Source organism: Vicugna pacos, chromosome 5, assembly GCF_048564905.1.
Source record: "Vicugna pacos chromosome 5, VicPac4, whole genome shotgun sequence".
NCBI lineage: Eukaryota > Metazoa > Chordata > Mammalia > Artiodactyla > Camelidae > Vicugna > Vicugna pacos.
Window position 1 is genome coordinate 90160952 of NC_132991.1, and position 27878 is coordinate 90188829.

Consider the following 27878-nt stretch of genomic DNA (forward strand, 5'->3'; position numbering starts at 1 on the left):
TGTCATTGATCACCAAACAATTCATTAATTTTATTATCTTTTCTTCATTGTTAAGATAAGAGATCTTCACAGCATCATGGATAAGCAAGTCACTACTCCCCTATGTTTAGGATGGGCAAATTGGGGCCCAGAGTAAGAGAGGCTTCCCAGAACAATGGTAGCTAAATAAGTGTCTGGTATAGAAGTCTCAACTCTGACCCAATCTTAGACACTAAGAAAGTACAGGGTTGCTGGCTTTGGGGATCAATCACCAGCAGGTTCATCTCATTTACTCCGGGGTGGGGGGAAGGCGGCGCAGGCACCGCTGTGTATTTGGAGCAAAGGCTTAGATCCAGGAGGCAATTTGTTGATGGTGGGACCATCTCTTGTTCCTGAAAGCCTCTTGCTAGCTTGGTCACCCAGAGTGAGTCTCTCAACCATTCTGACTGCCTCAGAGGGCGGAGATTAGTTCTGTAGCTCCTGGCACGAGTAAACAAAGATTAACAATAGCTACCACTTATCGAAGGTTACGGTGTCTAGCGCCTGACACTGATTATCTCGTTCAATCCACACGGCCACCTGAAGAGGCGCGTACTATCGTACAGTATCGCCAGAACCAAAGAAGGACCTAACCTCGGGGAGGTTAGGAGAGAATCCAGGATCTTGCAGCCCCACTGGCGGTGGAGTCGGGATGTGTACCACGCCGTGAATCCAGAGCCTGCGCCGTCAGCGACTCAGCGCTGCCTCTTTCTCCGAGCCTGCCGCGGGAGGGGGTCAGGATGCGCTCCCTGGGCAGGGCGGTTGGGCGGACGGGGAGGCGGCAGACAGGGACAGGGATTGGAACTGGAATAAAGCTGAGACCCTCCGCCGGCGAATGAGCTAAAGCCGAGCGCGTCCGCGAAGCCGCCCAGATTTGGTGTCCCGGGATACCCGTTCCCTACCGGGGCAGCGCGCCGACGTTCCGCTGCGTCCCGCACAACCGGAAGTGGCCGGACCCTAGGCGGAGGGACCGGAGGAGCGGAAGTCACTCCGTGAGGCAGTGGCTACGGCGGCAGCGAGAGGATGAACAACAAGTTCGACGCGTGAGTGGCTCGTGGCCGGCCCCCCGGGGCCCCTTCCCCCAACCGTTCCCCGCGCCCGCCCCCGCCAGGACGGCCGGCGGCGCAAATTGTGCGGCACCGGCTTCCCTGCCGGGCTCGGGCTACGGGCCGGCCTGGCCTGGGCGGCTGGCGGGGAGGAGGGAGTTGGGGAGGTGGGATGCAGGGGGTCTCTGGGACCCCAGGGTCGTGAGGACCGAGGACGAAGTGGGGGTTCGGGGGAGAGGAGGTGGCCGTACCTCCCGGAAGGAGATTTGCCGACGCCCCGACCGGGCGGGTGCGGGTTGCCAGTGGCGTGGAGAGGCGGAGACTTCGGCGGTTTGGGTGTTTCCGCAGCCTGGCCGCCCTGCCTCTGAATCCAGCTCTCCTCACAGACTCTGGCCTAGGCAACTCACCTCTCTTCTCTGTCTGAGTTTTCTCATCTGCAAAGTGGGGACTGTAACAGTTCGTGTCGTACGGTTGCGAAGATGCAATGAGGTAATGTGGCTGCCGCGCTCAGCGCTGTGGCTGCTCAGTTACGGAATTCTCATCGTCTTTCTGAGACTCCTTCCTACTTCCTTTCTCCTCCCCCTCCTTTTCCCCTCTTCCAACACACTCTCCAAGAGATGCTCAGTATCTTGCCCAAGTTTCTTGTTACTGTCCCCTTCTGCGATTCTGTATGTACCCTGATTTCTAGTTACAGCATCTATTTGGAGATGCAGAATGGAAATGCTAAGTGTTTGCATATTTCCCTCCAGCGATTGTATCTGAAGGTAGATTATGTTCTTAGCTTTCACCTAGTAGTCCAGTAAATCTGTCTTCTGAAGACCTAGATTTCCAGTCCCAGACCCACCCACCAGTTAACAGTTATTTGATAGCAGAAAAGTTACCCAGTCTCTGAGCCACTGTTACCCAAACCCAGTTAGTGGCTAGGGCCCTGCTGCCACACTGGTGTGATAAGGATCAAATCATGTTCAACAGTGCTTAAAGGTACTTTGTAAATTGATAAATAGTGAGATATAAATGTAAAATAGAATTACTTTTAGTTTAGGTTGTGACCCACTGTTTCTGATGGGAAATTGGGGCTTTTCCTGTACAGTGAGTGCTGGTGTGCAAATTCAGAAGTCCTGGATTCCGACACTCCAGACAGCTCCTCAGGAATGTTTCCTGGTGGCTGAGAGGGCTTTGCTAGTTGAAAAAAATCTTTGGGAGAGCGCTTCTGCGGCCTGCTGCATAGCTGGGCCATCCCTATACTAACGCCACCCCCACCCCCCCATCATCATAAGCCCTGCAACTCTTAGCTCCAGATCTAAGTCCAGCCTCAGTGGAGTTTTCTGCCAGCCTTACAGCCCTTCTCCACTGAATTGAAGAAATAAAAATTTCATTTTAAGAAGGCATTTTATGGGCTCTCTGGCCCAGTCCCAACCAAATCATTGGGAGGCCTGGAGTAAGCTAATTTAAGAACGGCAATAATGGCTTCCACAGGCATTTTGGTATTTTTCATTTATTATTTATACTTCTAACAAGCCTGTAAAGGGGATCTTGTTACCTCCTTTTAGAAATGAGGAAAATGAGACTCTGAGATTAAATAACTTGCCCACAACAACAAGAATGGCCATATGGTGGGATTCTAACCCAGGTTTGTTATTTAATGTTTGTTCAAGCACATCTTGACAAAAACTAACCTGGGTCATTTTTAATTAGTTCTAATTATTAACTATTTATTATATTGAGCCAGATTTTTTTAAACACGTCTTCTAACTAGGAAAAAAACAAAGCTGGCTTTCATTTGAAATTAGTGATTGGAGACAGCACTTCCCCCCAGTTTTGTTTTCCCCCCAGTTTTGTTTTTGTTGTTTTTGTTTTTCATTCAAAAAAAGTGTGCAGTTTTTAGACCACTGCTGCATATTCAGCCTCTGCACTCTTCACCACATGGCTTCTAAGGATGTGTTCCAGTTTGCCAGAGTTCTAAAAGTCCAGTGCCTGGAGTTGAGTACTGTAGTCTAATCTGATGGGCTCAGATTTAAGGGGATCTCTAGTCTCCTTTTCTGTGTGGTTTTCTGTGAATGTAACCTAATTGTTACCCCCCCCCCCCAATCAAGTCTTTAGCTCCCAGTGCCATTGATCCTGTTCGGATATAAAACCTTAAGATGCTTTCACGGTACTGTAGTCCCTACATATTGAGCTTGGTTTTCAAATCTAGATGCCATACTTGACTTTGTCCTTATTCTCTCTCTGTTAGCTTTTGGCCCATTCTTAACTACTGTCTGAACCACTTATTTGTCACTCATCCTACTGTGCCTTGTATTGCTTTGATTTTAGAGATCCATTCATTAAACGTGTTTGTTTTCTGCCACTGCCTGATGCTGAACATGTAAAGATGAATTATACCAAGTTCCTACCTACAGTGTATTGTCTAGTCAGGAAGTATGAGGACATACCTGGGCAGAAGCTTGGTGATCTAATTAGGTGCCATAGTCTGGACAGCCTCAGATGCTAATTGCCTGCCTGAGTCTATGGAGCACTGATTTTTCTGTAGATTATATCTTTGCTCAAATCCAGCTTCAGGCTGGGAGGAGTAGCCTCTGAAATATAGGATGCAGATGACTTGCCTTAAGTGTATGCTCAGAGAGCAGAGTGGTTGGTTAGCTCCACCCTCAAGAAATAACAGCATCAGATGAATGTCCATTAGGGTTTCCATTTACTATCTTAGAAGAAGTCGGGAGGTGTGGTCCAGGAATCACAGTAGCGTTGTTTATTCTCTGACATGAATATTTTTGTTATTCTTTTTCTGTTTCCTAGCAGTGATTAGCAGCAAGAGCACTAAAAAAGGAACTTACATGCTTTTCTTGGGACTAGCAGAATGTGAGATGCTGGGATGACTGTGCCCCTCTTCAGCCAACATTGAAGGGAACAGACCCTGAAGGATATAGTGGGGGATTGGGAGCTGAGGAGAGAGAGATGGTTTGAGTCCTTGGGGTATGCCCTAAAGAAGAGAATTAGGAGCTGTCTTGGGTCTAAGCAATAGAAAAACTCATGAGATGTTCGTAATCAGGAAACAAGAAACTAGTCATGACAGTATAGCTGGGACAAATACAAACATTTATATGGGAGTGTTCAGAAGAGGGGATCCCGACTCAGCTTAGAGAGAGATTAGGAAATATTTTCAAGAAGAGAACGTGGCCCTTAGTCTGAGTCCTAAAGGACAGGTTAAGTAGGGGAAGAGGGGCTCTCTGAGGAGAGCATGTGATGAACGCAACAGAGGGGGGAGGTTGAGGACTGCAAGTAGGTTGATACCACCGAAGGGAAAGGAGTCTGTTGTACCATGCTGAGGCCTGACTCTGGCATTCTGTAGTATCTGATACAGTATGCTTGTAAATGTTGTGGGGCTTACATGCTAGACAGGCACCTCTTGAAAAGGAAACCACACCACCTCAAATTTAATAAAGGGAAAGGAGTAGCGTAAGTACCGTTAAGTCTCTCAGAGGTCCAGGAAGGCTGAACTAAGCCAATGCGATATCAGCATCACAAACAAAACCATTGTCCTCTCCACTCTGTTCATCTGCTCCATTCGCTTTGCCCCTCCTGGCTTCCTTTGCTTTTGCTTAATGTCTTTATTCCCTCGTGGCTTTTCTTGTATGAGACTCGTACAGCTGACCACCCCAGCTCCTGAATCTGTGTGATCTTTCATCTCCTGGATGAAAAGCTGAGGGAGGAATCTGCTTATAATTTTGAGCAAGGCCTTGAGGCATAGGCCACTTTGGGCCCTTCGTAGTAATGTCTTGGCCAGGGTGGGAATGGGGACAGTGCACGACCTCAGGAGTGAATCTTACAGCTAGGGCTGTGAGGCGGGCAGAACAGACACCTCAGCACATGCTGCACTCATCCATCCTAACATTTGAGTGCTTTTAATGTGGTAGGCACTAGGGATTCCTGGGCAAGAAAACAAAGTACAAAATTCTTTGCAACATGTTTCTAATCTGTAATACGGGCAGACTGCATTTGACTGAGCTGTACAGATACTGCTTTTTTTATTTTTTAAAGAAATTGAAAGTTTATGGCAACCCTGTGTGTCAAATAATGGTTAACATTTTTTAGCAGTAAAGTATTTTTTAATTAAAATACTTACTTTTTTTAAGACGTAATGCTATTGCACTCTTAATAGCATACAGTATAGTTTAAACATATGCACTGGGAAATCCAAAAAAAAATGTGACTGGTTTTATTGTGATATTTACTTTATTGCAGTGACATGGAACCAAACCCACAATAACCCCAAGGTATTCCTGTATCTGAGTTTTAGTTTGACCATTTCTAGTACCTTTCTTAAGAATTGCTGAATTTCACGTGACTGGATAGGGCTAGAAAGGTGATTTCAGGAAAGACCCATGATAAGTTAATGGTCCAGCTCTAAGCTAAACAGCATTCTTACTATCTTGGTGAATTCACCTTCCATTTATCTTTTTGTCTGAATCCAGTGAACTTCAGGTATACCTGAAAGCCTTAGTATTTTGTTTTGAAGGGTGGCAAGTTAGGCTCAGAGACTGAAATTGTCCTTGCCAGTAGTTTATTTCACACAGATTCACCGTGAGAATTGCAGTAATTTCATAAACCAGTAGCAATGCAGATGTCCCTTATTAAGCCAATAAAGAAATAACATAACATACTTCAGACCGACTGTTCCAGGCAAGAAGAGATAAAAGGAGTAAAGTCTAAATTTAGTTCAGGGTGTACCTTTGTATGAATTGGTACTAGGATAAGAAGGCTTTGCCAACCAAGAGCTCAGGTCCAGCTGCCAGCTCAAAATTAATAGTCCCTTGTTGTTAGGGACCTACAGCACTGGTGTTGACGGGGGGGCTGATCTTTATGGGGGCTGCTGCATACAAGGTTTGTCGCCACTGCTAAAAAGATCACCATTACCACAGCAGGAGCTAATGTCCCTTCTCTTCCTGAGACTGCTGCACGGTTTAACACCAGTTCCAACCAAAGAGTCGCCTTGGCCACTGCTGGAGGAGCAAGTGTCCCAAGATATTCAGAGAGCAAGATCAGCCAAGGGTGGCTTTACCCGGACAGAAACTTGGATATTCCTCACAAACCCTCTGTGTTTGTAGTCTGTCCCCTCACCATAGTTCCTTCTTTGTCTGTTTTTATTGATGATGAGCTCCCAGGGGGGCCACTCTGCAGCTGAGCTGCTAGCGCCTGTCAGAGGCAGCAGACGAGGTGACGTCCTGACACATTTCATTCTATAGCAAAACAGTTTTACTTCTAAAAGCAGCTTCTTTTTGGTCTTTGTCATAAACAAGTGTATTAAATTATCTTCATATAAGTCATAAGTGGATTTGAAATCATAGCAAACCAATATACAACACTTAGAGTGGTTTCACTGCTCCTAAAAGCTTGGCACATAAAGTACATTTGACTGTATTAAAAAGGCAAGAAAGCATTCCTTCCTTTTCTTTCTTTTCTTTTTGTTTAACACTGATGCAGCATCTACTTGTGCTACATGTTAGGGCAGCATCTTCTTGTCCTACGTGCTGAAGATGCAAAGATTAATAACAGTGTTCTAAGAGCCCCCTCCATCTAGAAAGAAAGATAGATATGGGAGGAATGGTGCCTTGGACTGAGGGGCAACTTTGCAGATAGCACAGATGTGGAACTGTAGGTTGCTTTGGGAGGTTGAGGGAGCAAAGAGGATGCCAGATTGACCGGAGTCAGATTCTAGAGAATCTTACATTGCATTGTACTTTATCCTTCATGGCGGACATCAAAGGGCAAGGGACAGTTGAGAGGTTTAAGCAGGGGAGTTAAAAGATTAGATTTGCATTTAGTAAGATAGAGCTGGTGGCAATGTGGAGGACAACAGAGCCTGGAGATGATTTGTGTCAGGGAGACTGGATAGGAATTTATTGTAATGTAATTGAGATGACAGGAGAGGAGGGTCCAAACTAAAGCAGTAGCAGTGGGGAAGGGTAGGAAAGATGATTAGAAGTGGCAAGAAACTTTTTAAACTTCATTTTGAAATGCCAGAGTGGTTATTTAATCCAGAAAATTTTTTCATTGTTGACTATTTTTGGTAAAGCAATCTCTTACACTGTTTACCCTCTTGCTTCTTTTGGGGTAGAGGGTGGCTATTAGGTTTATTTATTTATTTATTTTTGATAGAGGTACTGGGGATTGGACCCAGGACCTTGTGCATGCTAAGCATGCACTCTACCACAGTACCTCAGCTTCTTTGTGCAGCCTTTTAGAAAACTAGAAGACTGTGCTTTCTGGAATTTACAGGTTAGCTGATAAGCATTTCGTTTTTGTTGACTCCTAGTTGCCTTTCTGCATTCCCTTGTCCTGTCTCATGTGCATCCCATTGCCTGTATCTTAAGTGACTTCAGGTTGGTTCCATGGTAGTTCATTTGACCTGGTGGCTTTGTTAGATAAGCAAGAATCAGCTCAGTCATGGGATAACATTGTTTTGCCTTCTCATTTAGATTGAAAGATGATGACAGTGGGGACCATGATCAGAATGAAGAAAACAGCACACAGAAAGATGGTGAGAAGGAAAAAACGGAACGCGACAAGAGTCAGAGCAGCAGCAAAAGGAAGGTGAGTTTTGTGCTGTAGAGACGTAGTTGCTTTTGGACTTGAGACTTGGTTATCTTGTGAAATCTGTTTATCTGGAAGATGCCAGATTAACTTAATAGCACTCTGTTTTGTAATATATGATTTGTTCTCAGAAAAGATTATTGAATCACTGAAGTTCATTTTGGGACTTAGAACATTTCCCTTGAAACATGATCTTGAGATGCTGCCTCACTCTCTGGTATTCTCCAAGCTTGAAGTAATGGAGATTAACCCTGGAGTTTAAGGCTGTTAGCTGCTTCATAAGCTGCTGCTCAGTATTTCAAGTCCTGCACATCACTTAGAAGACTAAGTACTACTCTGAGCTGAAAGTGACTTGGAAAAGAAAAAAATTAGAGAATCTGATATAGATGGGTCAATTTCTTTCTTGAAATATTAAAGCAATCATTAATTCATTTGCCCCACAATATCAAGTACTTTCCAAATGTAAGCGTTTTGTGTGCTAAGAGGACTCAAAGCTGGATAAGACCATGGATCAAGGCGCTTACAGTGCCAGTAATACTAGTAGCTGTCTTTTATTGAGCACTTACTGTGTGCCAGACACCATGTGAGCACTTTACAGCTATTAATTAATTTGATCCTCTCAGCAACCCCATGAGGGTGGTTATTATTATTTCCCCCATTTTGCAGATAAGCAGCTGAGGCACAAACAGGTTAAGCAGCCTGCCCAAGGTCACTTGGCCAGTGATGAGAGTGCCATAGAGGAGGCCGAACTTGGCCTGGGAATATGCTAAGATACAAAAATAAATACCTATGGTAGGAAGTAGAAAGTTACAAAAGCTTTGAGAACACAGAGAAAATGTTACAGGAACTTACAGTCAGTTAACCACTAAAGAAATACACGATGTAAGCAGAATCTTGAGCACATTGCAGTAATTGAGGATGCATCCTTTTTAATTGTGGAGGTTGTGAGTGGTGACAGTGTAAAATGTTTTCTCAGTCTCAGAGCATGTGAAAAATGCCCAGGTTAACCCACCTTCTTTAATTCACAGGCTGTTGTCCCTGGGCCAGCAGAGCACCCCCTGCAGTATAACTACACTTTCTGGTATTCCAGGAGAACCCCCGGCCGTCCCACCAGCTCACAGAGCTACGAACAGAATATCAAACAGATTGGCACCTTTGCCTCTGTGAGTATTTAGTGGCTTAATGTAGTGTGAGCCGTGATTGTACATTCATGCCTATATTTACATCACTGTGTTTATTTACCCTTTTGGTAACCTACTTAGGATACTGGTTTCCTTAGTTGACTGACTGAAGTCTCTGAAGTCAAATTGCTTCATTCTTAGATTTCTCATTACACATCTGTACGCAATATATGTTGATATCAACAAGTGTGTGAATTGTGGAATTGATCAGAAGGGGATGATATAAAAACACAGATTTGTTTAAGTAGATACTTATTTAGTTCTTACTATGCTCAAAGTGTCATGGGAGATACAGAATTTTATAGTGCATGATGTCTGTTCTCATGAAGCTTGGCAGTAAAGTCAGAGTAAAATTCTAAAGTTTTTGTTTAATAACCTCCTATTAGGGTTTTGGATATGTTAGTGATTATGCATAAAGTAGCATCTTTTTTTCTATGTTCAGAAAGAAACAAAATCTCTAACTTTTTTTGTGGGTACTGTCAGTATAGAGAGCCCACACTCTTATCTCCCTCACAGGTAGCTGGTTTGTGTACTCTGAAAAGCTGTGTGCAACTAAAGTCAGTCTCGTTCAGTAAAGGTGACTGTGTACTTCCTGTATGCTGTCCAGTCAATCTCTGGGCAGAATCAAATGCAGGATTTGTTTTTTTCTTGAAATTATTGAGGTGTTTGTCCTGTTTAAAATGCAGACACTGGAAAAGGAAACTATAATAGACAGTAAATTTTACAATAAATTAATAAAGAGGAAGGACACAGTAATAGACACTTTATGTAATTCACTTCAGTTGTTATGATGGCTCTATCAAGTCAGTGATACTATTTGTATTTACAAATGAGGTGAATGAGATTTGGGCTAAGTATCTGATCTGAAGTCTCAAGTAAGTTGCAATTTACTTGATTAAGTAGAAGAACTAGTATTGAAACTCAGGTTGGGTAGGCTGTAAAAAAAACACCTTCCAAAGCCCGTGTTCTGTCACACTTTCATATGCTAAAATGCATTCCAAGAGGCTCCAGTTTTTTTAAATGTTTGTTTACTAGACAAGCTCTATTTATACATCTGTTTGTTTATTAATTAGATATACAAATATAACTGGTAATCAGATTATCTGATTACTGTGCTGAGTTGATTAAGTTTCAGCAAAAAGCAAAGATTTTGTTTTAGTTGGCCTGTGCTCCCTTATCACTGGTAAATGTAGGCTTTTTTGAATTATTCAAAATAGCCTGTGCACTGGTACATACTTGATTCAAGCAATGTTTGTTGAATGAATTCAAGGAACTAATAGGGTTCCAAAATGAATTAAAACCTTGCCCTTGGGGAAATAAGACCTGCCCAGGAATTTCTAACACAGAGGGGCAATGGATGGTGCTATATAAGGAAGGCATGGCTAGAGTGATCTTGGAGTTCAGAGGAAAGGAATTAATTTCAACTTGGAGAAAGCCTCTTTGAGAGGAGATGGGTTGAAGATTGAATTAAAAGAATTTAAACAGGTGCTAAGAAGAGGAAGGAATTCTTGGCAGAGAGAACAGTAGAATTAAACTTTAAAAAAATATCCATGAAGTCTTAACATTCCTGAATCCACAAAAATTTTGGTTACTGGCTAGACGTTGCAGGTAAAAGGACAGCCATTATGTTATGAGCAGCTGGTTAGGCACTCAGAATCAAAGAAGGAGCTGAACTGGGGAGTAAGTTTTCATTCAGGATTTGTTCAGTTATTTTGGGATGATTATAAATATTTCTAGCATTTTCTTTTCCTCTTAAGAAAAGCATGCATGAATTTACCCAACTTGTGCAAGGAAAGTTTTTGTTTTCTTTGGGCCTTTATGTTGAGTTGAACAGTTTGTCATCAGCATCATCTTGGGATAATGCTGCTTCAGTACTCACCGCTGTCATGTAATTCGGGGCATTAGGAAATGTCTCACAATATTAAATTCCTCACACGGAGATAATTACATTGTGAAACCCTTCATTAATGCCAAAGCAGTATTTCCCAGTGGTGCTCAATCCTAGTATTTGACATTTCAAAGTTCTTGAAAAGTGACTAAGAAGGCCATGTCTTGAAGTGGAAAGGGCATTGGACTTGGGGATCACAGGTCTGTCTCATCCATTCTGGTGCTTGACTTTGTGGCCCAGGGCAAGTTCTGAAACTGTTTTCTCAATTTGAAAATGAAGAAGGTAGTTGAGATGATTTCTGAGGTCTTTTCTACATCTTGTATTCTGAGTCTAAATATTTCTTTCACCTTTTGGTTTCAGTTGGGAGTTTCAAAAATGAAAATTGCCTAGAGAGAAGGGGTAAAAAAATCAAAGTTTAATAATATTTCTCAAGCTACTTATTGCTTCATCTCTCTTGTCGTTTGGATATGAGATTCTGGCTCTAAGAATGTATGGGATGGCTCAAAGATTGGTAGAGATCAAACTGTTAATAAAGCAATGCTTGATTAGGGGGTTGGTGATGATTGATGTACTTTGTCCCTGCCACCCACCTCAAGTCCTGATTCACAAGCCACAGCTTCTAGTAGACGCACTTCATTTCTTTCCACTATGTTAGGGTGGGGAAAGATTGTTGCTCGCCATGTGCACATGACCAGTCACTGTTCTGAATCTCCATGTACAATTAAGCATAGCTATTGCTGAGATGAAACACTGCACTGAAGTCCTAGGAGTGGTGTTCATTCCTGACTTTGTAACATGAGACATTTTCCATGTTTCTGTTCTCTAGAGGAAAGAAAAGGACAGCCATTTCATACAGTGTGAGGTCTGTCCAGATCTAGGAGTATCTACTCAGTTCCCATTTTGAGGTGCACGTTGTAGAATCTTGCTGTGTATTTATTTAGAGCCCCCTCAGCAGGGTGTTGGCAAATACCAACTGTTTCTTTAGGCTGTTCCACATTTTCTTTTTCTTCTTAAAGTGTGCCTCTTCACTGGCCAGTACTTTGTAGGTGTTCTCTGTGAACTGCAGAGAATAGGGATGTAATCTCTCCTGTCAAGTTACTAGTGAGAGAAACAGGAACAACATGATGACTATAAATAAGAATACATTTGGTAGAGAAATATGTGTAGAATAGAGAAATATCTAATTTTCTAACAGGACTGTGAAGAAGGAGCTAAGAGAAACAAAATTTCTAGCCAAGAAGAGGGACTTAAACCCTAAGTGAGAGAAGCCATGTCCTGCTTGGTTTTGGACTGTCCTGGCCTTAGCAAGGGCACCCTGGTATAGAGTAGAGCATGTGCCTGATTCTGTCACTTAGTGCTCAGTAGCTAAATAAAATAAAATGTATTTCATTGTAGCTACTGCTGTATTTGTTAGTAAACATCTTTAATCAAGAAGTGATCAGACTTGCAGTTATGAATAAGTCATGGGCAGAGTGACTGGTTAATTAACGTAGTTAATAATACTGTATTTTCTTAAGTGATTTTGTTCTAAAAAAAATACATTCAGGCTGAGGTTGTGTAGCACTTAATATACCTCAAGACTAAATGGTTTTTATTGTGTAAAACAAGGTCCTCTCACAGTGTGTGGCGACTGCCCTGCAGCTTCCGCGGGAGGGTTTGTATTGACGTTCACCAGCTAGGGCTCCTAGCTGAGGATAGTGTTTCTCACCTAAAGAGTTTACTCCTGTATCAACAGTATTACATGATTCTTTTATCAAAATATACAATTTGCTTTCCTCTAACATGCCTTCCTTCCCACACAATGCCCCGGATGAAAATCTACCCTCCAAAAAGTAGTGTTTCTAGTAGAGTGTCTTTCATGTTTATGCTCTTTTCTTAAATAATCCTCACATTCATTCAAAGAAGAGGAAAAACATCTGTTTCACTCTGGTATCTTCTCTCTGCAGGTGGAGCAGTTCTGGAGGTTTTACAGCCACATGGTACGTCCTGGGGACCTGACAGGCCACAGTGACTTCCATCTCTTCAAAGAAGGAATTAAACCCATGTGGGAGGTGAGAACTAAAGGCCTCAGACTGCTTTTCTAATCAGCCTGGGTTTTTTGTCGTTACTGGGTGGGGCTGTTGTTTTTTTTTTCCCAGCCACGTCAAGTTTAAAAGTATTTTAAAATCTCTGAAAGCTACATCACTATTTGGTACGTCCTTGGAACCAGGACCTCTAGGAAAGGGCACTGATGCCATTGTTTGTGTGGATGGTTTTCGAAGATTGTTTAGTCACTGAAGTCACTTTAACAACATTAAAGGCTTGAAAAAAAATTACCATTCTTCCTATAGAACTGGTTGTGTGTGTGTATAGTATGTTGCTATGTATACATATGATTAAAGTTTGTAAAAATAAGCTTACAGGCAGTAATTGGAGACTCAGACCTGAGCTCCATGATCTCTTTGCAGTAATCCATCTTCTCTATTTTGATGCCAGAGCATTTTTCTAGAAGACAAATATGGTCGCACATACCCCCCAATTAAAAATCTTCTGCAGCTCTCTGTTGCACACTTGATCTTGTACCTAATTTACCTTTCAGGCCTTGTCACTCATTATCCCTAAATAAATCTATCCTTCTGTGTAGCTAGATACTCCTCTCTGCATCTCCTTGGCTCACAGTCAGTTTGTGCACAGGCATGTTCTTCCCAATGCCTGCAGGGCCCTTCCCCTGCTTTCCCTGGCTAACTCCTGTGTCCCTCCAGACCCAGCTTAAATGTTTTCCTCTTCTTGAGTGTTTCTTACAGTCTTGTCCTTCTTGAACTTACTGTGCAAGTCTCTGTTGCAGCAGTACTTGTCAGACTGCTGTTGTCATTAATTTTCTTGTCTGTCTCCTTCACTAGACTGGATCTGGGTAGAGACTGTGGCTTCATATCTGTATTTGGGACATGGTGATATTTGATAAACTTTTTAGCAGATCAGGTGAGGAATGATTTGTGTTTGAAATCTGACATTTCATTTTGATGTAGTTCTGAGAAAAGAGGATTATTTTTAAAGGTTCTGTTTGGCCATTTTTTGTTAGTGACTTGTACTAAGGATCCCCACCTTGTTTTTCTTTTTTCTTGTTTCCTCTCTCTCTAGTCCTACCACCATTTTTCCTGTAGAGTTGAATAATTGGAAGGCAACAAGATTTCTTAGCATCAAAGGATCCTTGGCTTTTTACTGCCTGAATGCAAAAGAAAAAGAGCTTTGAAACCATATCTTAACTTTTAACACTTTTCTTTTTACAGGATGATGCAAATAAAAATGGTGGCAAGTGGATTATTCGGCTGCGGAAGGGCTTGGCATCCCGTTGCTGGGAGAATCTCATCCTGGCCATGTTGGGGGAACAATTCATGGTTGGGGAGGAGATCTGTGGGGCTGTGGTCTCTGTCCGGTTTCAGGTAAGCCACCCCGTGGGCAGGTCTGCTTTCAGGGGTTGCCTTTGCTATTCTCACTGCTTCTGGTTTGCTCTGATGATTCCTTCTGTTGTTCCTCCTGTAGGAGGACATTATTTCAATATGGAATAAGACTGCCAGCGACCAAGCAACCACAGCCCGCATCCGGGACACACTTCGGCGAGTGCTTAACCTACCTCCCAACACCATTATGGAATACAAAACCCACACCGACAGCATCAAGTACGTGTTGTGGGGGCTTGGGGGAGCATGTCCCTAAGTTTAGCAGAAGTAGGTCCTTAGTTGGGCCCAGAGACATATGGTCGTACAGGAGACTGACTTAAGGAGAAGGGACAGACCAGTCTTCCCCTCTAGTGCTTCTGGCTACTTGCAGCGGTTCTTCGCTGGTGAGGGTCCCTGCCCACCTCCACTGTGGGGCGCTGTGTTTGAGAGAGAGCCCTCCTGCAGAACCCCAGTTGCACTGCCTGGGCTTGCTTATTGACACAGGCTGTCTTGTCTTTCATTTGCTAACCACTGTCTTAAAATGAAAGACGAAGTGCTTTTCTTTTTCTCGCAGTTCTTTTAAGATAATTTCACTGAACAGTAAAGTCCTGCCTGTCTGCCCCTCACCCCACTTCTGCATGTCTTTTTAACCTAGTAGCTTCAGTCTGTTTTCTTTGTCCTGGGAAATTGACTTCTTATCAGGAATAATGGCTGCATTTCTTGTGTGTAGAGCTGAAATTGTGGAGGAGGCAGAATAGTGTGTTTGTGAGAGTAGACTCTAAGGGGCGCACGAATGCCAAAGGGGAAAGCAGCCCTGCCATCTACCTGAGACTCAGGGAAGTGGAGCTAGGCATCCACAAATGAGAGTCGGTGGTTAGGCCTGCTCCTCCAGTGATTCAGTGTCACACGTAAATTCAGGTTATTATGAAGATGTTGTGGGGAGCGGCTGTTAGATGTCTCACAACTGGAGAGAGAGCCAGCCAGCCAGGAGTCAGGACTTAGAGGTGCAGTTCTCTCCTTGAACTTTAGTATCAGTGTGTATCTTTGGCAAGTCTCTTTGCCACTCTGCTTTGGTTTCCCCGTCTGTAAAATGGGGGATAATAGTGCTTTACCTAACAGGATTGTTGGGAGGCTGATTTAGTCTTTAATGAAGGTCCTCAGATGGAGAGTGCTTTCAGGGCCAAGTGCTGTTACTACTCTCATCATCATTAGTGATGGTATCATCATCATGCTGTTCTTATCAAAGGCATTACCAGTAACGAGCCCAGTGATGGTGTTCAGCAGGCAGGCCATTTGGGGATCTTTTTCCCTTGCATTTACAGATGATGTTTGGGTGGAACTGGCTTAAATTAGCTGAGGGTCAGATTTTAACTGGGAATGCTGCCATTGGAGGTGGTCTGCATCCAGTGGCTGGGTCTGACTCATCATAGCCACCAAGTTACTAGGCAGCCATGGCCCTGGTTGCTTGCCTTGGCAGTCATGGGTCAGCATTGTTTTTCTCTAGGCAGATTTTCCCTATTCTTTGCTCTGGAGTACAAGTAGTTTCTGCCCTCCAGCTGGACTCAGTCCAGGCTGGAGAGATCCACACCTACTTTTTCTGGGACTCTCATGTTCAAGGTTTCCAGATTTCCCCTTCCCCCAGGCCCCCGATAAGCAACCTTTTCACCCGGATAGGAAAGGGAAAGGGGTATTTTTCAACTCTCCCCTCTGCACTGTTCTCCCTCTCTAATACTCTGAAGCAGTTCTTCCTAACTTTTGTAGAAACGTGTACAAGTCCTTGCAGAGTCTAGGAGAGCCTGTGGGCTTTTTGCCTTAGTCTGTTGCTTGCTGCTTTATCCAGAGGTCTGCCTAGTACTCCAGCCCTGCAGCTACAGGGACCAGAAAACCCTCCTTGATACCCAGATGCTACTTTTCCCTCGCGTCTCCCTCTCTTTCTCTCCCAATGTGCCAACCTTTTGCACTTCCACTAGAATGCCAGGCAGGCTGGGCCCCCAAAGGCTCCTTTTTCAAAACCTCTGGAAGCCGCGGTTGAATGTGCCATGACCCTCTCCCTCTCTGGATGGCACCATCATTGAAGCTGGCATCATCGGAGCCTCTTGTTCTGTTGGCGTGCTACCTGGAAGATCCTTCTGTCCTGGACAAGAGGAATTGGAAGAGCATTTTATGTTTAAGAACAGGCTGACACGCAGCAGCTACAACAACAGCTGAGATCACTTAATAAATGGTGCTAAACTAGCTTGTCTCATGCTCTTGCTCTTTATGGTGCATCAAAGAAGTGGCCTTTCAAACTGACTGTCACCATATTAAGGAATGGCACAGACTTCTCCACGGAGGGCCGTCGGGGAATGCAGCCTCATTTCCATAAGCCCGTTGTGTAACGTCACATGGTATTTTGTTCCAGCTCTGCTGAGGTCTGACATAATGAGGTGACATCTAGCTCTCAAAATGAGACCCCATTTTTGAGTACTTGAATTTTAGTTCCCATCTAATGAACGCTGATGACCAGAACAAAGTTTTTTCTGATTTAGAATTCAGCTTGAAAGTCCGTAAGGTTGGAAAGGGGGATCCTTGGCCTTTGCTTCGCTGACTTCGTTTACTTGCCTTTCCTTCAAAGAAATCTCTTGCTTGAAGGTAAAGCCCTGCTTCCGTCTGTGTGTGGCTGTACGTATGTAGCTTCCTCGGTTTGTGTTAACAGGGTTTTCTCACTGCCAAAGCCGCTCGAGCCACAAGCTCTTGGCCAGACTTCTCCCTTCTGCTCTCCCCTTAGAGCCGGATCGTCTTCCTCTTTGAGCTCGCCCTGCTTGCAAGGTCTCAGGGTTCTAGCCCTTCCATTTCTCCCAGCCCTCACTCAGGGTTGTCGTGTGTCAGGACCTGGGATGGGGAAATGTCTTCGTCCTGCGTGAGTTTGCGCCTTAGGACATTTGACCGTAGTGCATATCAGCCCCTCACACGCTTTATAACTTGGCTTGTATGTGCAGCAGCTTGGCCTTAGGCCCCTAACCTGCATGTAGGATTTCAGCAAGCCTCATGTTACTTTAGGTTTTCTTAGGAACCACCACCAAAACCAAAAGTAAACCATTTTTGCAAACAGCAGGCCAGGTTGCCTGAGAGCATCTGTGAAGGTGGCTGTGGGCGTAATGTGGAGCTTTCCCAAGTGGCTGTGCTGTTCTGTTTTGGCAGCAACACTCTGAGCTATACCATCCTGACTGACCATAAATCTTCACATGGTCGGGGATTCCACAGAACACACATTGGGACTAGCACCCTGGGCTCAGCATTCTGAGGTTTTGTGTCATTGCTGCTTTTTTTATTACATACCCAGAATTGGTTGAAGTACCTAGAAGATGGGAGATTTGCTGGTGTGTGGAAATGCCTGTGTTTTCAGCGTTTGTCAAAGAATTACCTTCTATGGCCCTTTCCCTCTTGCCTTCCACGATGATGTTGTGTGTATCGACCTTAATTTCAGTTAATATAACTGGTCCAGGGGATGAGCTTGATGTTACCTTCCAGAATAAGAGTTGATCAGAAAGCACTAAACTGACCTTGAGACCCCTCCGATCCTTGCCAAATCTGAACAGAAGCCGGAACTGTTCTGCTTTGTTCTCCACCTTGTGGCTCTCCCACAGGTGTGGCTTTGTTTGAGCCAAGGAGCAGCAGCTGTGGAACTTGAGAATTCAAGGGAAATGAAGGAAGAAAAAGCCAACAGTTGTTCTCTCCCAAGTTCTCTGGAGATTAGGGCCCCTGGAAATGGTGAGGGGAATTTTTTTTAGGGGTGGCTTAGATTTCTCAGTCAGGTGGACCTCCACCTTGCCATGTTTCCGTCCAGTCTGCAATGTCCTCTTTCAACTGTCTGGTTTTTCCAGCCTTCCCCTAATCACACCGCTTGTGGCCTTTGCCTGCTGCACTCCTCAGTGAGCTGAGAGGCTAACGCTGCTGTGCACAGGGCGTGATGAGCTGCTTTGCTGCGAGAGGATGTTGCCCACCGCCTCATACCCTGTTTACTGCCAACAGTTAGCCCTTAAGGGTGCTCAGGTCCCATTGAGAAATAGGTAACTTGTTAAACTGAGTGTTAGTGTGGCTTCTTCTAATGAGGCCAGTCTTAGTTGAGTTTTCAGACATTTGGGTCCTTGCAGGGGTCAAGTGATTTCACTGTATCCTCCACTTTGAGGGGAATCTTACAACACAGCCAGACTTGCAACCCAGCATCATGGGACCACCAGGCTAAAACTTGGGGCACAGAGCCATATAAAGCGGCAGTGTCCTTTGTGAGGAGATTTCTCTTTGGAATAATTGTTGAGTCCTGTTGTGCACCTGCCCTGGAATGGGAAAAGGAAGGCAAGGCCAGCTGCACTTGGCAGGCCACTGTGTTGGGAAGACTGGCCAGGCCCCTCTGCAGAGAGAACTGAGGGTAGGTGACTTCTCTATTCATTTATTCTAGAAGAGAAATGGATCAAGTTGTAGGGACTTCACCATGTCTAGATTTCATTGTATTTAGACATGGAGCTTTGTAGGCAAGGACCAACCATCCCTTCTCCTGCCATGGCTAAATCATAGCAGGTGGTACTGTATCACACCAGCATAACTGCTGGCCAGGCTTTCCATTTGTGAAGTGCTCCCCCATGCTGATGTGCAAGGTACAGAAAGCCCAGGCTAGCAGGAGGCTGAGCTCATCCGAGAGTGCGACGGCCAGCTGAGTGCAAGGCTGTGAACCAGGATTTGGGCAAGTGCAGAGTCACACAAAAATGAGATCTCTGCTTTCAGAGTTTGCTCTCTGGTAAGTGAGCTGATAAAGAGTGGTTATTGAAGGACTTGCTGTTACTCTGTCATTTAAATCTGTTCAGAATTCCCAGTAGGCTATATTAATTTCAGGGTAATTTAAAAAAAATTTTTTTAAGAAACTCCATTTACATTACAGTTTTAACATTGAACTTGTTCTTTCTTTACCTTTAAAAGAAACAAGTTTTGCTATTACTAAAATGCCTGGGATGCCAAATGGAAAATGGCTAGAACATTTGTACCTACCTTTAGGTGATTGATTTGCCTCCTAGCCAAGTATTGGCCTGTGAGAATGAGTTACTGTACAATGACTATGACCAGCAGTTTTATTTCCACTGAATTCGTGTGAGGAAATGTCTTTGAAATAACTTTGCCCAGATTCTTTATGTAGAAGTTTAACATTTGAAGAAGATTCTTCTGAAGAAAATGGGGGGGGCAATTTAATACTAGAATGGACTAGAGGGGAACTCTGAAATCCGTATTTCTGCATGTTCTTGACAACAGAGGAGGACTTCTCTATTTGGACTAGTATAAACCTTTCTAGAAGCGGAAGGATAAATGAGGTGACGCTTCAACACAGCCATGCAATTTCTGGTCGACACCTAAATTGCTTAAGTAGAATTTAAATCTCACTGTCAGAACTAGAGAGGGTTTCCTGGTCACTGCCCAGGTATCAGATTTTGCTTTCCCCTTATCTTCATTTGAGTGAAGAGCGAAGCGGCCTTCTGACATCATTCGTGGACTCTCAAAAGTTCATCACCTTACCATCTCTCCAGAAAGAGCTGAGAAGCAGATGTCTTTCCATGGAAACTGAGCTTGTGAATTGCCAAAGAAACGCTCGTTGGGTAGTTTTAACATTTTCCTTGAGTTCCGTTAACGCACATGTATTGGTATTTTGCCGATACACTCTGAAGAAACCATTAACTGCAAGTCAACCTTTTATTCTAAGAGGTACATCATTAACTTATAAATGCCACTATTCAAAAGAGGGAAATGCTAATGAAACTGGTGTGACTATTGCCTGGAAGAATGAGTTTGTTGTGCCAGGTCTCTGTATTTAATCCCATCCTATTTAAAAAAAGAAGAAAAGCTATTTGTAGAAGGCTCGGTGATGAAGTATATTTATGTGGCCATAATATTAAATCTAGTGAGTTAATCATTCAAGATATTAAACCCAATATGTTGTCAGCATGGCTTAACATGGTGACATATTAACATATTAACCCCAACATGTCACTATCCTTTAAACCAAGAATGAGATAATTGACAATAAGGAATTTTAGATTTAGAAGCACCAAGTTACCCATTTTATATGTAATTCCCAGGAAAGTTACCTGACACTTTGTCCCTAAGGGAGCTGAAAAGTGGCTAGGACAAAAAGGTAGGACATGAGCTACTCTGAGAAAATTTTAGGTGAGTTAGGGCTTCTGGATACATGGGAGATCAAGTTTTCTCCTGTTTTTTTTTTGGCCAGCAGTCACCAAGGGCCTGTTCTTTGTGGAGCATTACTCCAGAAGACTCTGTACCCCTCGGTCACATTTCTTAACCCTTCCTAACTCCAATTTCTAAATTAAGTTAATAAGCATTAAAGTTGTGATAATCATTGATCCTGGAAATTTCTAACTGCTGTGACCTATGCAACTTGAAATTTAAGGTAATAGTTACTTGGGTATTTTTTAAAAATTGTTACTTGGGTATTATCAGAAACAGATGGAACCTGATACAGATTTGGGGTCTGAGTTTAGAAGGGTCAGAAAGTTGGAAATGTGAAAGCAGATAAAGTGGTATAATTTCCTCATCGCACCTTTAGACGTCATAGTGCTGTTGGGTACCTGCCTTTACCCTTGGGGTGAGGCCTGATGAAGAAAGATAGTTTGTACTACCTGTCCTCACGTCCCCAGGGCAGAATACAATTGCTGCCCTTCGCCCCAGTGACTTGAAGCTGTCTCTGGTGGTGGGTGACCTTAGCTCTGACCTCATTGGCCTCCCCAGTAGACGTGTTGAAGGAGTGGATAGAAGGACTTCTGCAAGTCCTTGAGGTAGCAGTGAGGGCCAGGAGAATTGCCAGCTGCCCCTGCAAGGTGCAGGCCTCCCTGCTAAGCTGAGAGGAAGGTCTAGGGGGGAGACCTCACTGCTGTGCTTGCGGGTATTGGTGGGCTCCACTCGACCTTGAGGGTATCTGAAAGGGGGTGTGGGGTGATCTTATCTGTTCTCTCTTTGTTAAAAAGCCTTTGATCTGAATGTACTATTGTGTTTTTTGTCTCTGGTTTGCCAGGGCCTGGGAGGAGTTTCATGGCCTGGTGAACAGCAGCGGCCGCTGATCGGACGCTCCCCCTCTGTCTCTCACACTCAGGGTAGGGCCTTGTCTGTCTTCTCCGTAACCTTGTGACATACCTCTCAGCCATAGGACGCCTCTTCCCAAGGGATGCCCTCTCCCCATTTACCCCCAGCCTTGCCTCTGCCAGCACGGGGCCTGCTCCGGACTCCCCTCTGACTGATTATCCCCGTCTCAGAGAAGAACTCTGAGTCCAGAACCGCTGAGGTATCATCATCCCTGGGTCGCATGTTGGTTAACCTCACTGTACCTCTTGGTTCTAATTTGGAAGATGAGGTTCCACAGACTAAGATGTCTCAGTTCTCTTTGGATGCTGACATTTCATGATTATAAGTGTGCCACAGATCCTTTTGCCCAGATGTGGCCATTTTTAAGTCATCTGGCAATGTCCTGTGACTAACAGGGCAGTTCCACAGGCCCCAGGATGGCTTAGGTGAGAGTGATGACTCGTTTGCTGGTGGTATTTGTCAGTTGTGAGGAAACAGTGATATAACTTCAGGGTTAAAGTGAACAGGGGGTAGAGGTCAGGGCTGTGTAGGAGACATAGTGCCAGATTGTATTGTGGTGGGACCATCACATGTTGGCTGGCAGAGAGAGGCACTGGGATATATCAAAGGCTGGGAGAACAGAAGCATTCACTGTAAGAATATTTATATTTCAGTTAAGAGAGCTCCAAGTCCATGACTGTCTCCTTAGCAGAAGGAATTGGGTAAATTTATTCTGAATGAGAGGAGTAGATGGACAGTGTGTGCGTGTGTCTGGTCTGAGAGATGCTCCTGGACCTCAACTACCCCCCACCCCCATCCCTAGGAAATGGAGAATTTTTAAAGTTGGAACGGAACATGTCAGCTGTAGTAGCAGCTTCAGAACTCCCCTCTCCCAGGAAGGAAGGGAGGCTTTTTCAAGAAAAGGAGGACTACATTCCTCAGATAGGCCAGGAGAGAGGATGACACTGAGGGACGGAAGAGGGTGGCCAGGGGCCTGAGTAGTAAACAGTCCCAGAATTCCTGCACTCTCGTGCCACTCATATTTCTTCTTTAAATAGTTTAATTCCTTTATTACAAGTTCAGTTTTTAGATGATAACACTAGATTTTTAAGATTATAGTTGCAAGGATTTCTTTGTAAAATATTGTCAATATAGAATTCTGAAATGGCTGCTAGTATATACAAGGAGGAATAAAAAACACGTATCAGCTCTAATACTGATACACTGATTTGCAGGCTAGAAACTAGCAGATACTCAAAATACATCAGCAAGTTAAATTTCCAGAAGCCTGGTTCTATAATGGATTTGTTTTGATAGTATTACTATATTTAATTCTGATTCCTTTTTTTTTAATACTTTTAATATCCCTAAAATTGGGATGCTTACAGCGAATGTGATAAAAAAAAGTACTTTAATTGGCAGTGTTTACCTCTTCAGGTACATAAAATGAGGGAACTTTTATAATTCAACAGCATCTTAGGTTCCATGGGGGGGAAAAAGGCTTTAAATGAAATTGGAATAGTCAGAATGGAAGAAAACTTAAAATGGTTCCCTCTCCCCTTAGCTAACACTGAATCCCCCAGGACAAATATCTTCGAATTGCTTTGAAAAGACATATATTTGCATTGTTGCCATTTTGTAGTCTCTTTGTTCTTTTTGCTGCCCTCCCCCACATATCTTTTATGCGGCAGATTGACGGGAGCGCTTCCTGCATCAGGTGTTCTTGAAGCACAAACTTGGATGTCTGAGAGGAGTGTTAGAGCCTTAACAAGAGAGAGCAACTCACTTCATTGTCTTAGCAGACCTGAAAAGGACTTCATAGTGATTGATTGATTGATTGATTGATTGGGGAGGGATTGGGTTGGTTGGTTTATTTATTTAATTTTAATGGGGGTGCTGGGGATTGAACCTAGGACCCTGTGCATGCTGATCATGCAGTCTACCACGGAGCTATACCCTCCCCCTTATCTCTAGTAAGTCAACCTTCAAAAAGGTGATGGGTTTCCCAAGAAGATGCGCACAGTACTTGGTAGTGTGAGCTGCCACTTTAGAGGCCCCAACACTTTAGCCTTCTCATCCTCCCTCAGTTTTCTTCCCCCCTTCCAAGTAGGTCATTATCTATGAAGAAGTAAAAACTACTATTTAAATAATTCTTGATCCACAAATACTTTTCCTCAATTTATCTGATATTTTATACCATTACATATGGCTGCTAATATTTTAGGACTGTTTTATTTAACCTCCATTACCCTTATCAATAAGTATTGCCCTTTCTGGGGTTTCAGTAGAATTCCCAGTTAGCTGCTGGGGGAGGATTCTGGGTCCTCACATGTCTGGGCTGGCATGCACAAAACAGTGATCTCTATTGGTGGGGAATGAAGTTAGTGTGGTCCCTCAGTGGGAGATTAGAGATTGAAATTTGCCACACTAAACCTAGGAAGGGCTTGTAGCTTTATTTACTGTTCAGGGAGGGAGAGAAGAGGGAGCCAGAGCTGGCATGGGCTGGACAGCTGAGTAGCCAGGGAACGCTTCCCTGAAGACCATGTGTCCTTCACCCTATAGGCTGCTTTGTAAGTGCCCTCAGAGCCTTCTTCAGAGCAGACTCAGGCAGGGCTCCTCCTCGGTGGCTCCCAGCTTTCCCTTGACCCAGAATATCACTTGGGTGCCCCTGGTAGGGCACCAGCAGAGTGGCAGGTTGCTGCAAGAGTGAGAGGCGTTTTTCTAAGGAAGACTTTGCTCCTCTGTTGTCCACCTGCAGGAGCCAGCCTCTACCTTAGCTCATTCTTTCCCAAGTTTGTACTTGTCCACTTCACTAGAAGTACAAAAAGGCGATTATTTTGAAGCAGAGCAGATTAGAAAGCTGCTTCAGAGTATTTGGGCAACAGTTTCCCCCCAGATGCCTGGGAATGTGAATTTGGAATCCAGTTGGGATGGGGCTCGGGCATTTCTGAGGCCCCATCTTTAGAACAAAGGGTCACACAGTAGAGAATGTCCTTTTGACTTCTGTAGCATTGTGGGTCTTTTGGCTTCTGTGTCGTGTGCCCTGGAATGTAAAACTCCCTGGAATAAATAAGATACAGTAGAAATATTGATGTCTGAAGAGCCCCTTTAATCAGTATACTGGGCTCAGTCCTAGTTGCTTGTTTTATATAAATTCACAGATGAGGATGTAAAAATTTTATCATTTCTTTGTGGAAGGTCTGTTGGATCACAGAAGAAACAAAACCAAAACCAAACTACCTTGCCAATGGTCCACATGTTGCTAGGTGCCTGGAGGGGCTAGCTTTCAGGAACTCACTCTGGATTTTCTAAATTTTAGTTGGCTTTTAAAAGAACAGAAGCTCATCTTTAAAAACAACCAAAAATTTGCTTGTGGCCTCTGCTGCCTCCTGTCTACATTCTCCCTTTCCCTGTCTCCTAATCTACACTGCAGGTTAGTTCCCAGCTGGTTTGAGGTTAACACACTCCTCAGGCTAAATTTCGCACCGAGCTGTTCTGAACCCAGTTTTTTTAAAGAAAGACTAGACCAGCACTGCCAGCTGCCACCAGCCTGCTTCAGCCTATCCTTGCCAGGAGCCTATTGCCCACCCTCATTTCTCTTCGGGTTTGTTTTTTTTAATATCAAACTCTGGAAAAACTCAACTGGATTCTCCTGGCTCTGTTCCTCCCCTTTTCCATTGTAGAGATAAACTTTAGAATAATTCTTAGATTTTCTGAATATGAAGAGATCTATGACAATAGAATTAGAATGAATGTTAACTGAATGGGAAGGTGTTATAAAGCCTTCAGTTTACCTGCCACAGAGAGTCTGTTTCTGGCCCAGCCCCAGCACAGTACAGGAGTTCTTCCAGAAGATAAGATGACCTGCTTAAATGGTGATGACTTATCCTGAAAATTCTCTTCTTTGCATCACTAACCAGCTGTAAAGGTTGAGCCCGGATACTTGCCTGCCATCTCTTCCTCCAAGATAGATAATTCTCCCAGAGTCTGAAAATTCTGATTCTCCCTTCCTGCACCCCTGCTTTCTATTCACTTATCTTACTTCTTCCTGCTGATTGACTTTTGTGACCCAGTTGATCTACAGGGATAGGGATGGCGTCAAAGGGGAAGAAGGGAAACAGAGCAAACCAATCCTTCCTAATCACTTGTTTGTTATTAGAGGTGTCCTCTGCTGTGCAGACTCAGTATTACAGCACGTCGTCCCTAAGGGGACTCAAATCGCACACCTAGGTAGGCCCGCTCTTCTCTGTCTTAGGACCAGGTATATTTTATTCTTTGCTAGCTACTTGTGGCACCTCAGTGGGGGTCTGTCCTTTTGAACTGCCCTTTAAGTAGATAATTACCCCCATTAAGTTCTCTTTGTGTTCAGTCTTCAACTCATTAGATGGAAATCATTGAAATTCTCAGTAGCCATTGATCATTGAGCTTCATGATCATGCATGTCAGTTACAAAAAGTACCTGTGGGCTCTTGAGATAACATCAGTGTCTTCCCAGCCAGAGTTAACCTATGCCCCTCTCAGTGTACCTGTCCACACTTACTCTCTGTGCAGTGAGGGCTGTCACTGTCAGCCTGCTGCCGTCATGGAGGAGAATCTGCCAGCTACCAGCAGCTGTTTGGCTGGGCTGAGCATATTCTTTCATGAGTATTAATTTACCCGGGACCAATTGCCAGATACCCAGTCAACTGTAGCAATTTTAAGACAGATCAGTTAAAACCAAAGCTTCTAGAATGTCCCATTAAAATTAAGCAGAAGTAGTGATTTCAAAATCAGGTTAATAGAATTTCTATCTCAAAATTTCAGACAAGTTTAAGTCTGGGCCAGAGCAGTAGATGCAGTGACCTTTTCAAGCCCCTTCCAGCCCTGAGATTTGGGGATTAAAATACTGATGTGAACTGCTGTGATGTCATTGGATGTCTAGTCTGGGACAGGAGAGGTTACTAGTGAGCGGCCAAACCTGTCTGCTTCCAATAGAAGGCAACTGAGAAAACACATTTTATGATCTGTTACACACACACACACACAAACGCGCACGCACACACACTTCTCTTCTAAGAATTACAGCTAACTTTTTCCAGATCTCACCTCTTGGAGAATCCTTTTGTAAGCAGCTGTAAGTTTTGAACCCAGGAGTTTTGGGTTGGTTGATTATTTGAATATGTAATATAGTCTTTGGTTCAATTTTTTTTAATGTGTGTGTGCACACGTTTGTGTGTGTGTGTGTGTGTGTGTGAGAAAGAAAGAGATTTCCTTCCCACTCTTTCTCCATCATCCAGGATCCACTGTGTCCCCCTCCTCTGCCACTGCTCCACTCCAGTTTACCGCTGTTACTGGTTTCTTGTGTAGCCTCACAGCATTTTATTATGTATGACCTTATCTGAGGCAAATATGACCTATGACCTTATTTCCCCCACCCCTACTTACACAAAAGGTAGCATACTATGTATACACACTGTTCTGCACCTTAGTGTATCAGTTTCTCTTGGAGATCTTTCTATTTTAGTAGAGAGCTTCTTTATCTTTTTTTTTAAGCTACACAGTGTCCATTAATTTTTAGTCCCCTAAATATTTAGTTCCCTATTAATTAATACTTAACCACCTGTTGATGTGCATTTGAATTGTTTCTGATCTTTTGCTATTGCAACCATTTGAGTTGAAGAGTTTGAAGGGACTTGGGAGGCAGGTTGCTGTGTTGGCATTAGATTAGCAAAGTGGGAAGGTCCTGGGGTGTCAGGAGGGCCCGAGAGCTGCTAAGGCCAGGTTTCCCGTGTGTGTGTGTGTTTGTGTGTGTGTGTGTGTATTTTGCCTAGAGATGATCTTTGTATTGAATGTTCTATTTTCTCCCATTTTTTCTTTCAGGGACAATTCAAGCTTTCGAAATACAAAAATCACATTGTGAAAGTACACAAGCTGGCAATAATCCTTTTCTGTATGTGTGTGTTTGTCCGAAATGGATGGGAGGTCTTCGGCTGGTCCTTCCCTCTGCTCACTGAAGGGACGTCCCTGAGCTGTGTGCTCCCCTTTTGCACTCATTCCTGGAGGACGGATTCCGCTAGACACCCTCCAGCATCGCTGACTTTATAAAGCGGAAAAACGGAAAACGTGACTTTGTGATAGACAAACTTTTTTTTTTTTAAATGGGTTCTGTGAGGGGAATTCAGCCTTTCATTTTGCTGCGTGCTGTCCAGATGCCTCCCGGGCATTCTGTCGTGCTCTCCTCTGCTGTACGAAGGGCGTCATGACCACATGTATACGCCAGAGCTGTTGACTGAGAGTGATCAGTATTATGAATGTCTGTGCATCCAGAGTCCTGAAATAGCTATAAATGCTCTCTCTAGCTCTGCCATTAAATTACTGGGACGTTTGTTTATTTCATGCCCCTTTTCCCCCAAGCCCCCACTTTCTGAAAATGTGTTACTGGTTTTGTACAGTCTCCTGCCTTATGCCCTCCAGTGTCCCTCCTGTGGGACTCTTTCCTTTTAGGCACTGCTGCACTTAGACTTTTAATCCAGTGGGCCACACTGGTTTCACTGAGGCGGCTTAGAAGGTATGACTTTATAAATTAAACTCCAGCAGAACCTAATTTGGTTAGGAACTAGGTTATAATGAAGGTTCCAAGTGCAGGATTTGGAGCTGAGGGCAG

General features: G+C 43.9%; 1 protein-coding gene across 4 annotated transcripts; it reads left to right on the top strand.

Annotated features, from left to right (window-relative positions):
- The first annotated feature begins 834 nt into the window (after window positions 1–834).
- Window positions 835–27586, top strand: EIF4E2 (eukaryotic translation initiation factor 4E family member 2). Of its 4 annotated transcripts, none has more exons than XR_012072943.1 (9): window positions 841–1061; window positions 7538–7652; window positions 8681–8815; window positions 12668–12772; window positions 13988–14140; window positions 14241–14377; window positions 16108–19864; window positions 21189–21267; window positions 27095–27586. XR_012072943.1 is itself a non-coding variant. In XM_006209118.4 (8 exons), the coding sequence occupies exons 1-7, from the start codon at window positions 1042–1044 to the stop codon at window positions 21232–21234; spliced, it is 711 nt and encodes a 236-aa protein (XP_006209180.1). In that variant the 5' UTR covers window positions 836–1041; the 3' UTR covers window positions 21235–21267; window positions 27095–27586. The 4 variants fall into 4 exon arrangements, 2 of the variants coding, with proteins under 2 accessions (XP_015098909.1, XP_006209180.1); XR_012072944.1 differs by lacking the exon at window positions 841–1061 and adding an exon at window positions 1298–1553; XM_006209118.4 differs by lacking the exon at window positions 16108–19864 and having other exon boundaries at window positions 836–1061.
- The last annotated feature ends 292 nt before the right edge of the window (window positions 27587–27878 follow it).

Coding starts and splice junctions, on each gene's coding strand:
- EIF4E2 (XM_006209118.4), top strand. CDS start 1,042: ATGAACAACAAGTTCGACGC. Junction 1,062..7,537: donor ATGAACAACAAGTTCGACGC/GTGAGTGGCTCG, acceptor CTTCTCATTTAG/ATTGAAAGATGATGACAGTG. Junction 14,378..21,188: donor ACCCACACCGACAGCATCAA/GTACGTGTTGTG, acceptor CTGGTTTGCCAG/GGCCTGGGAGGAGTTTCATG.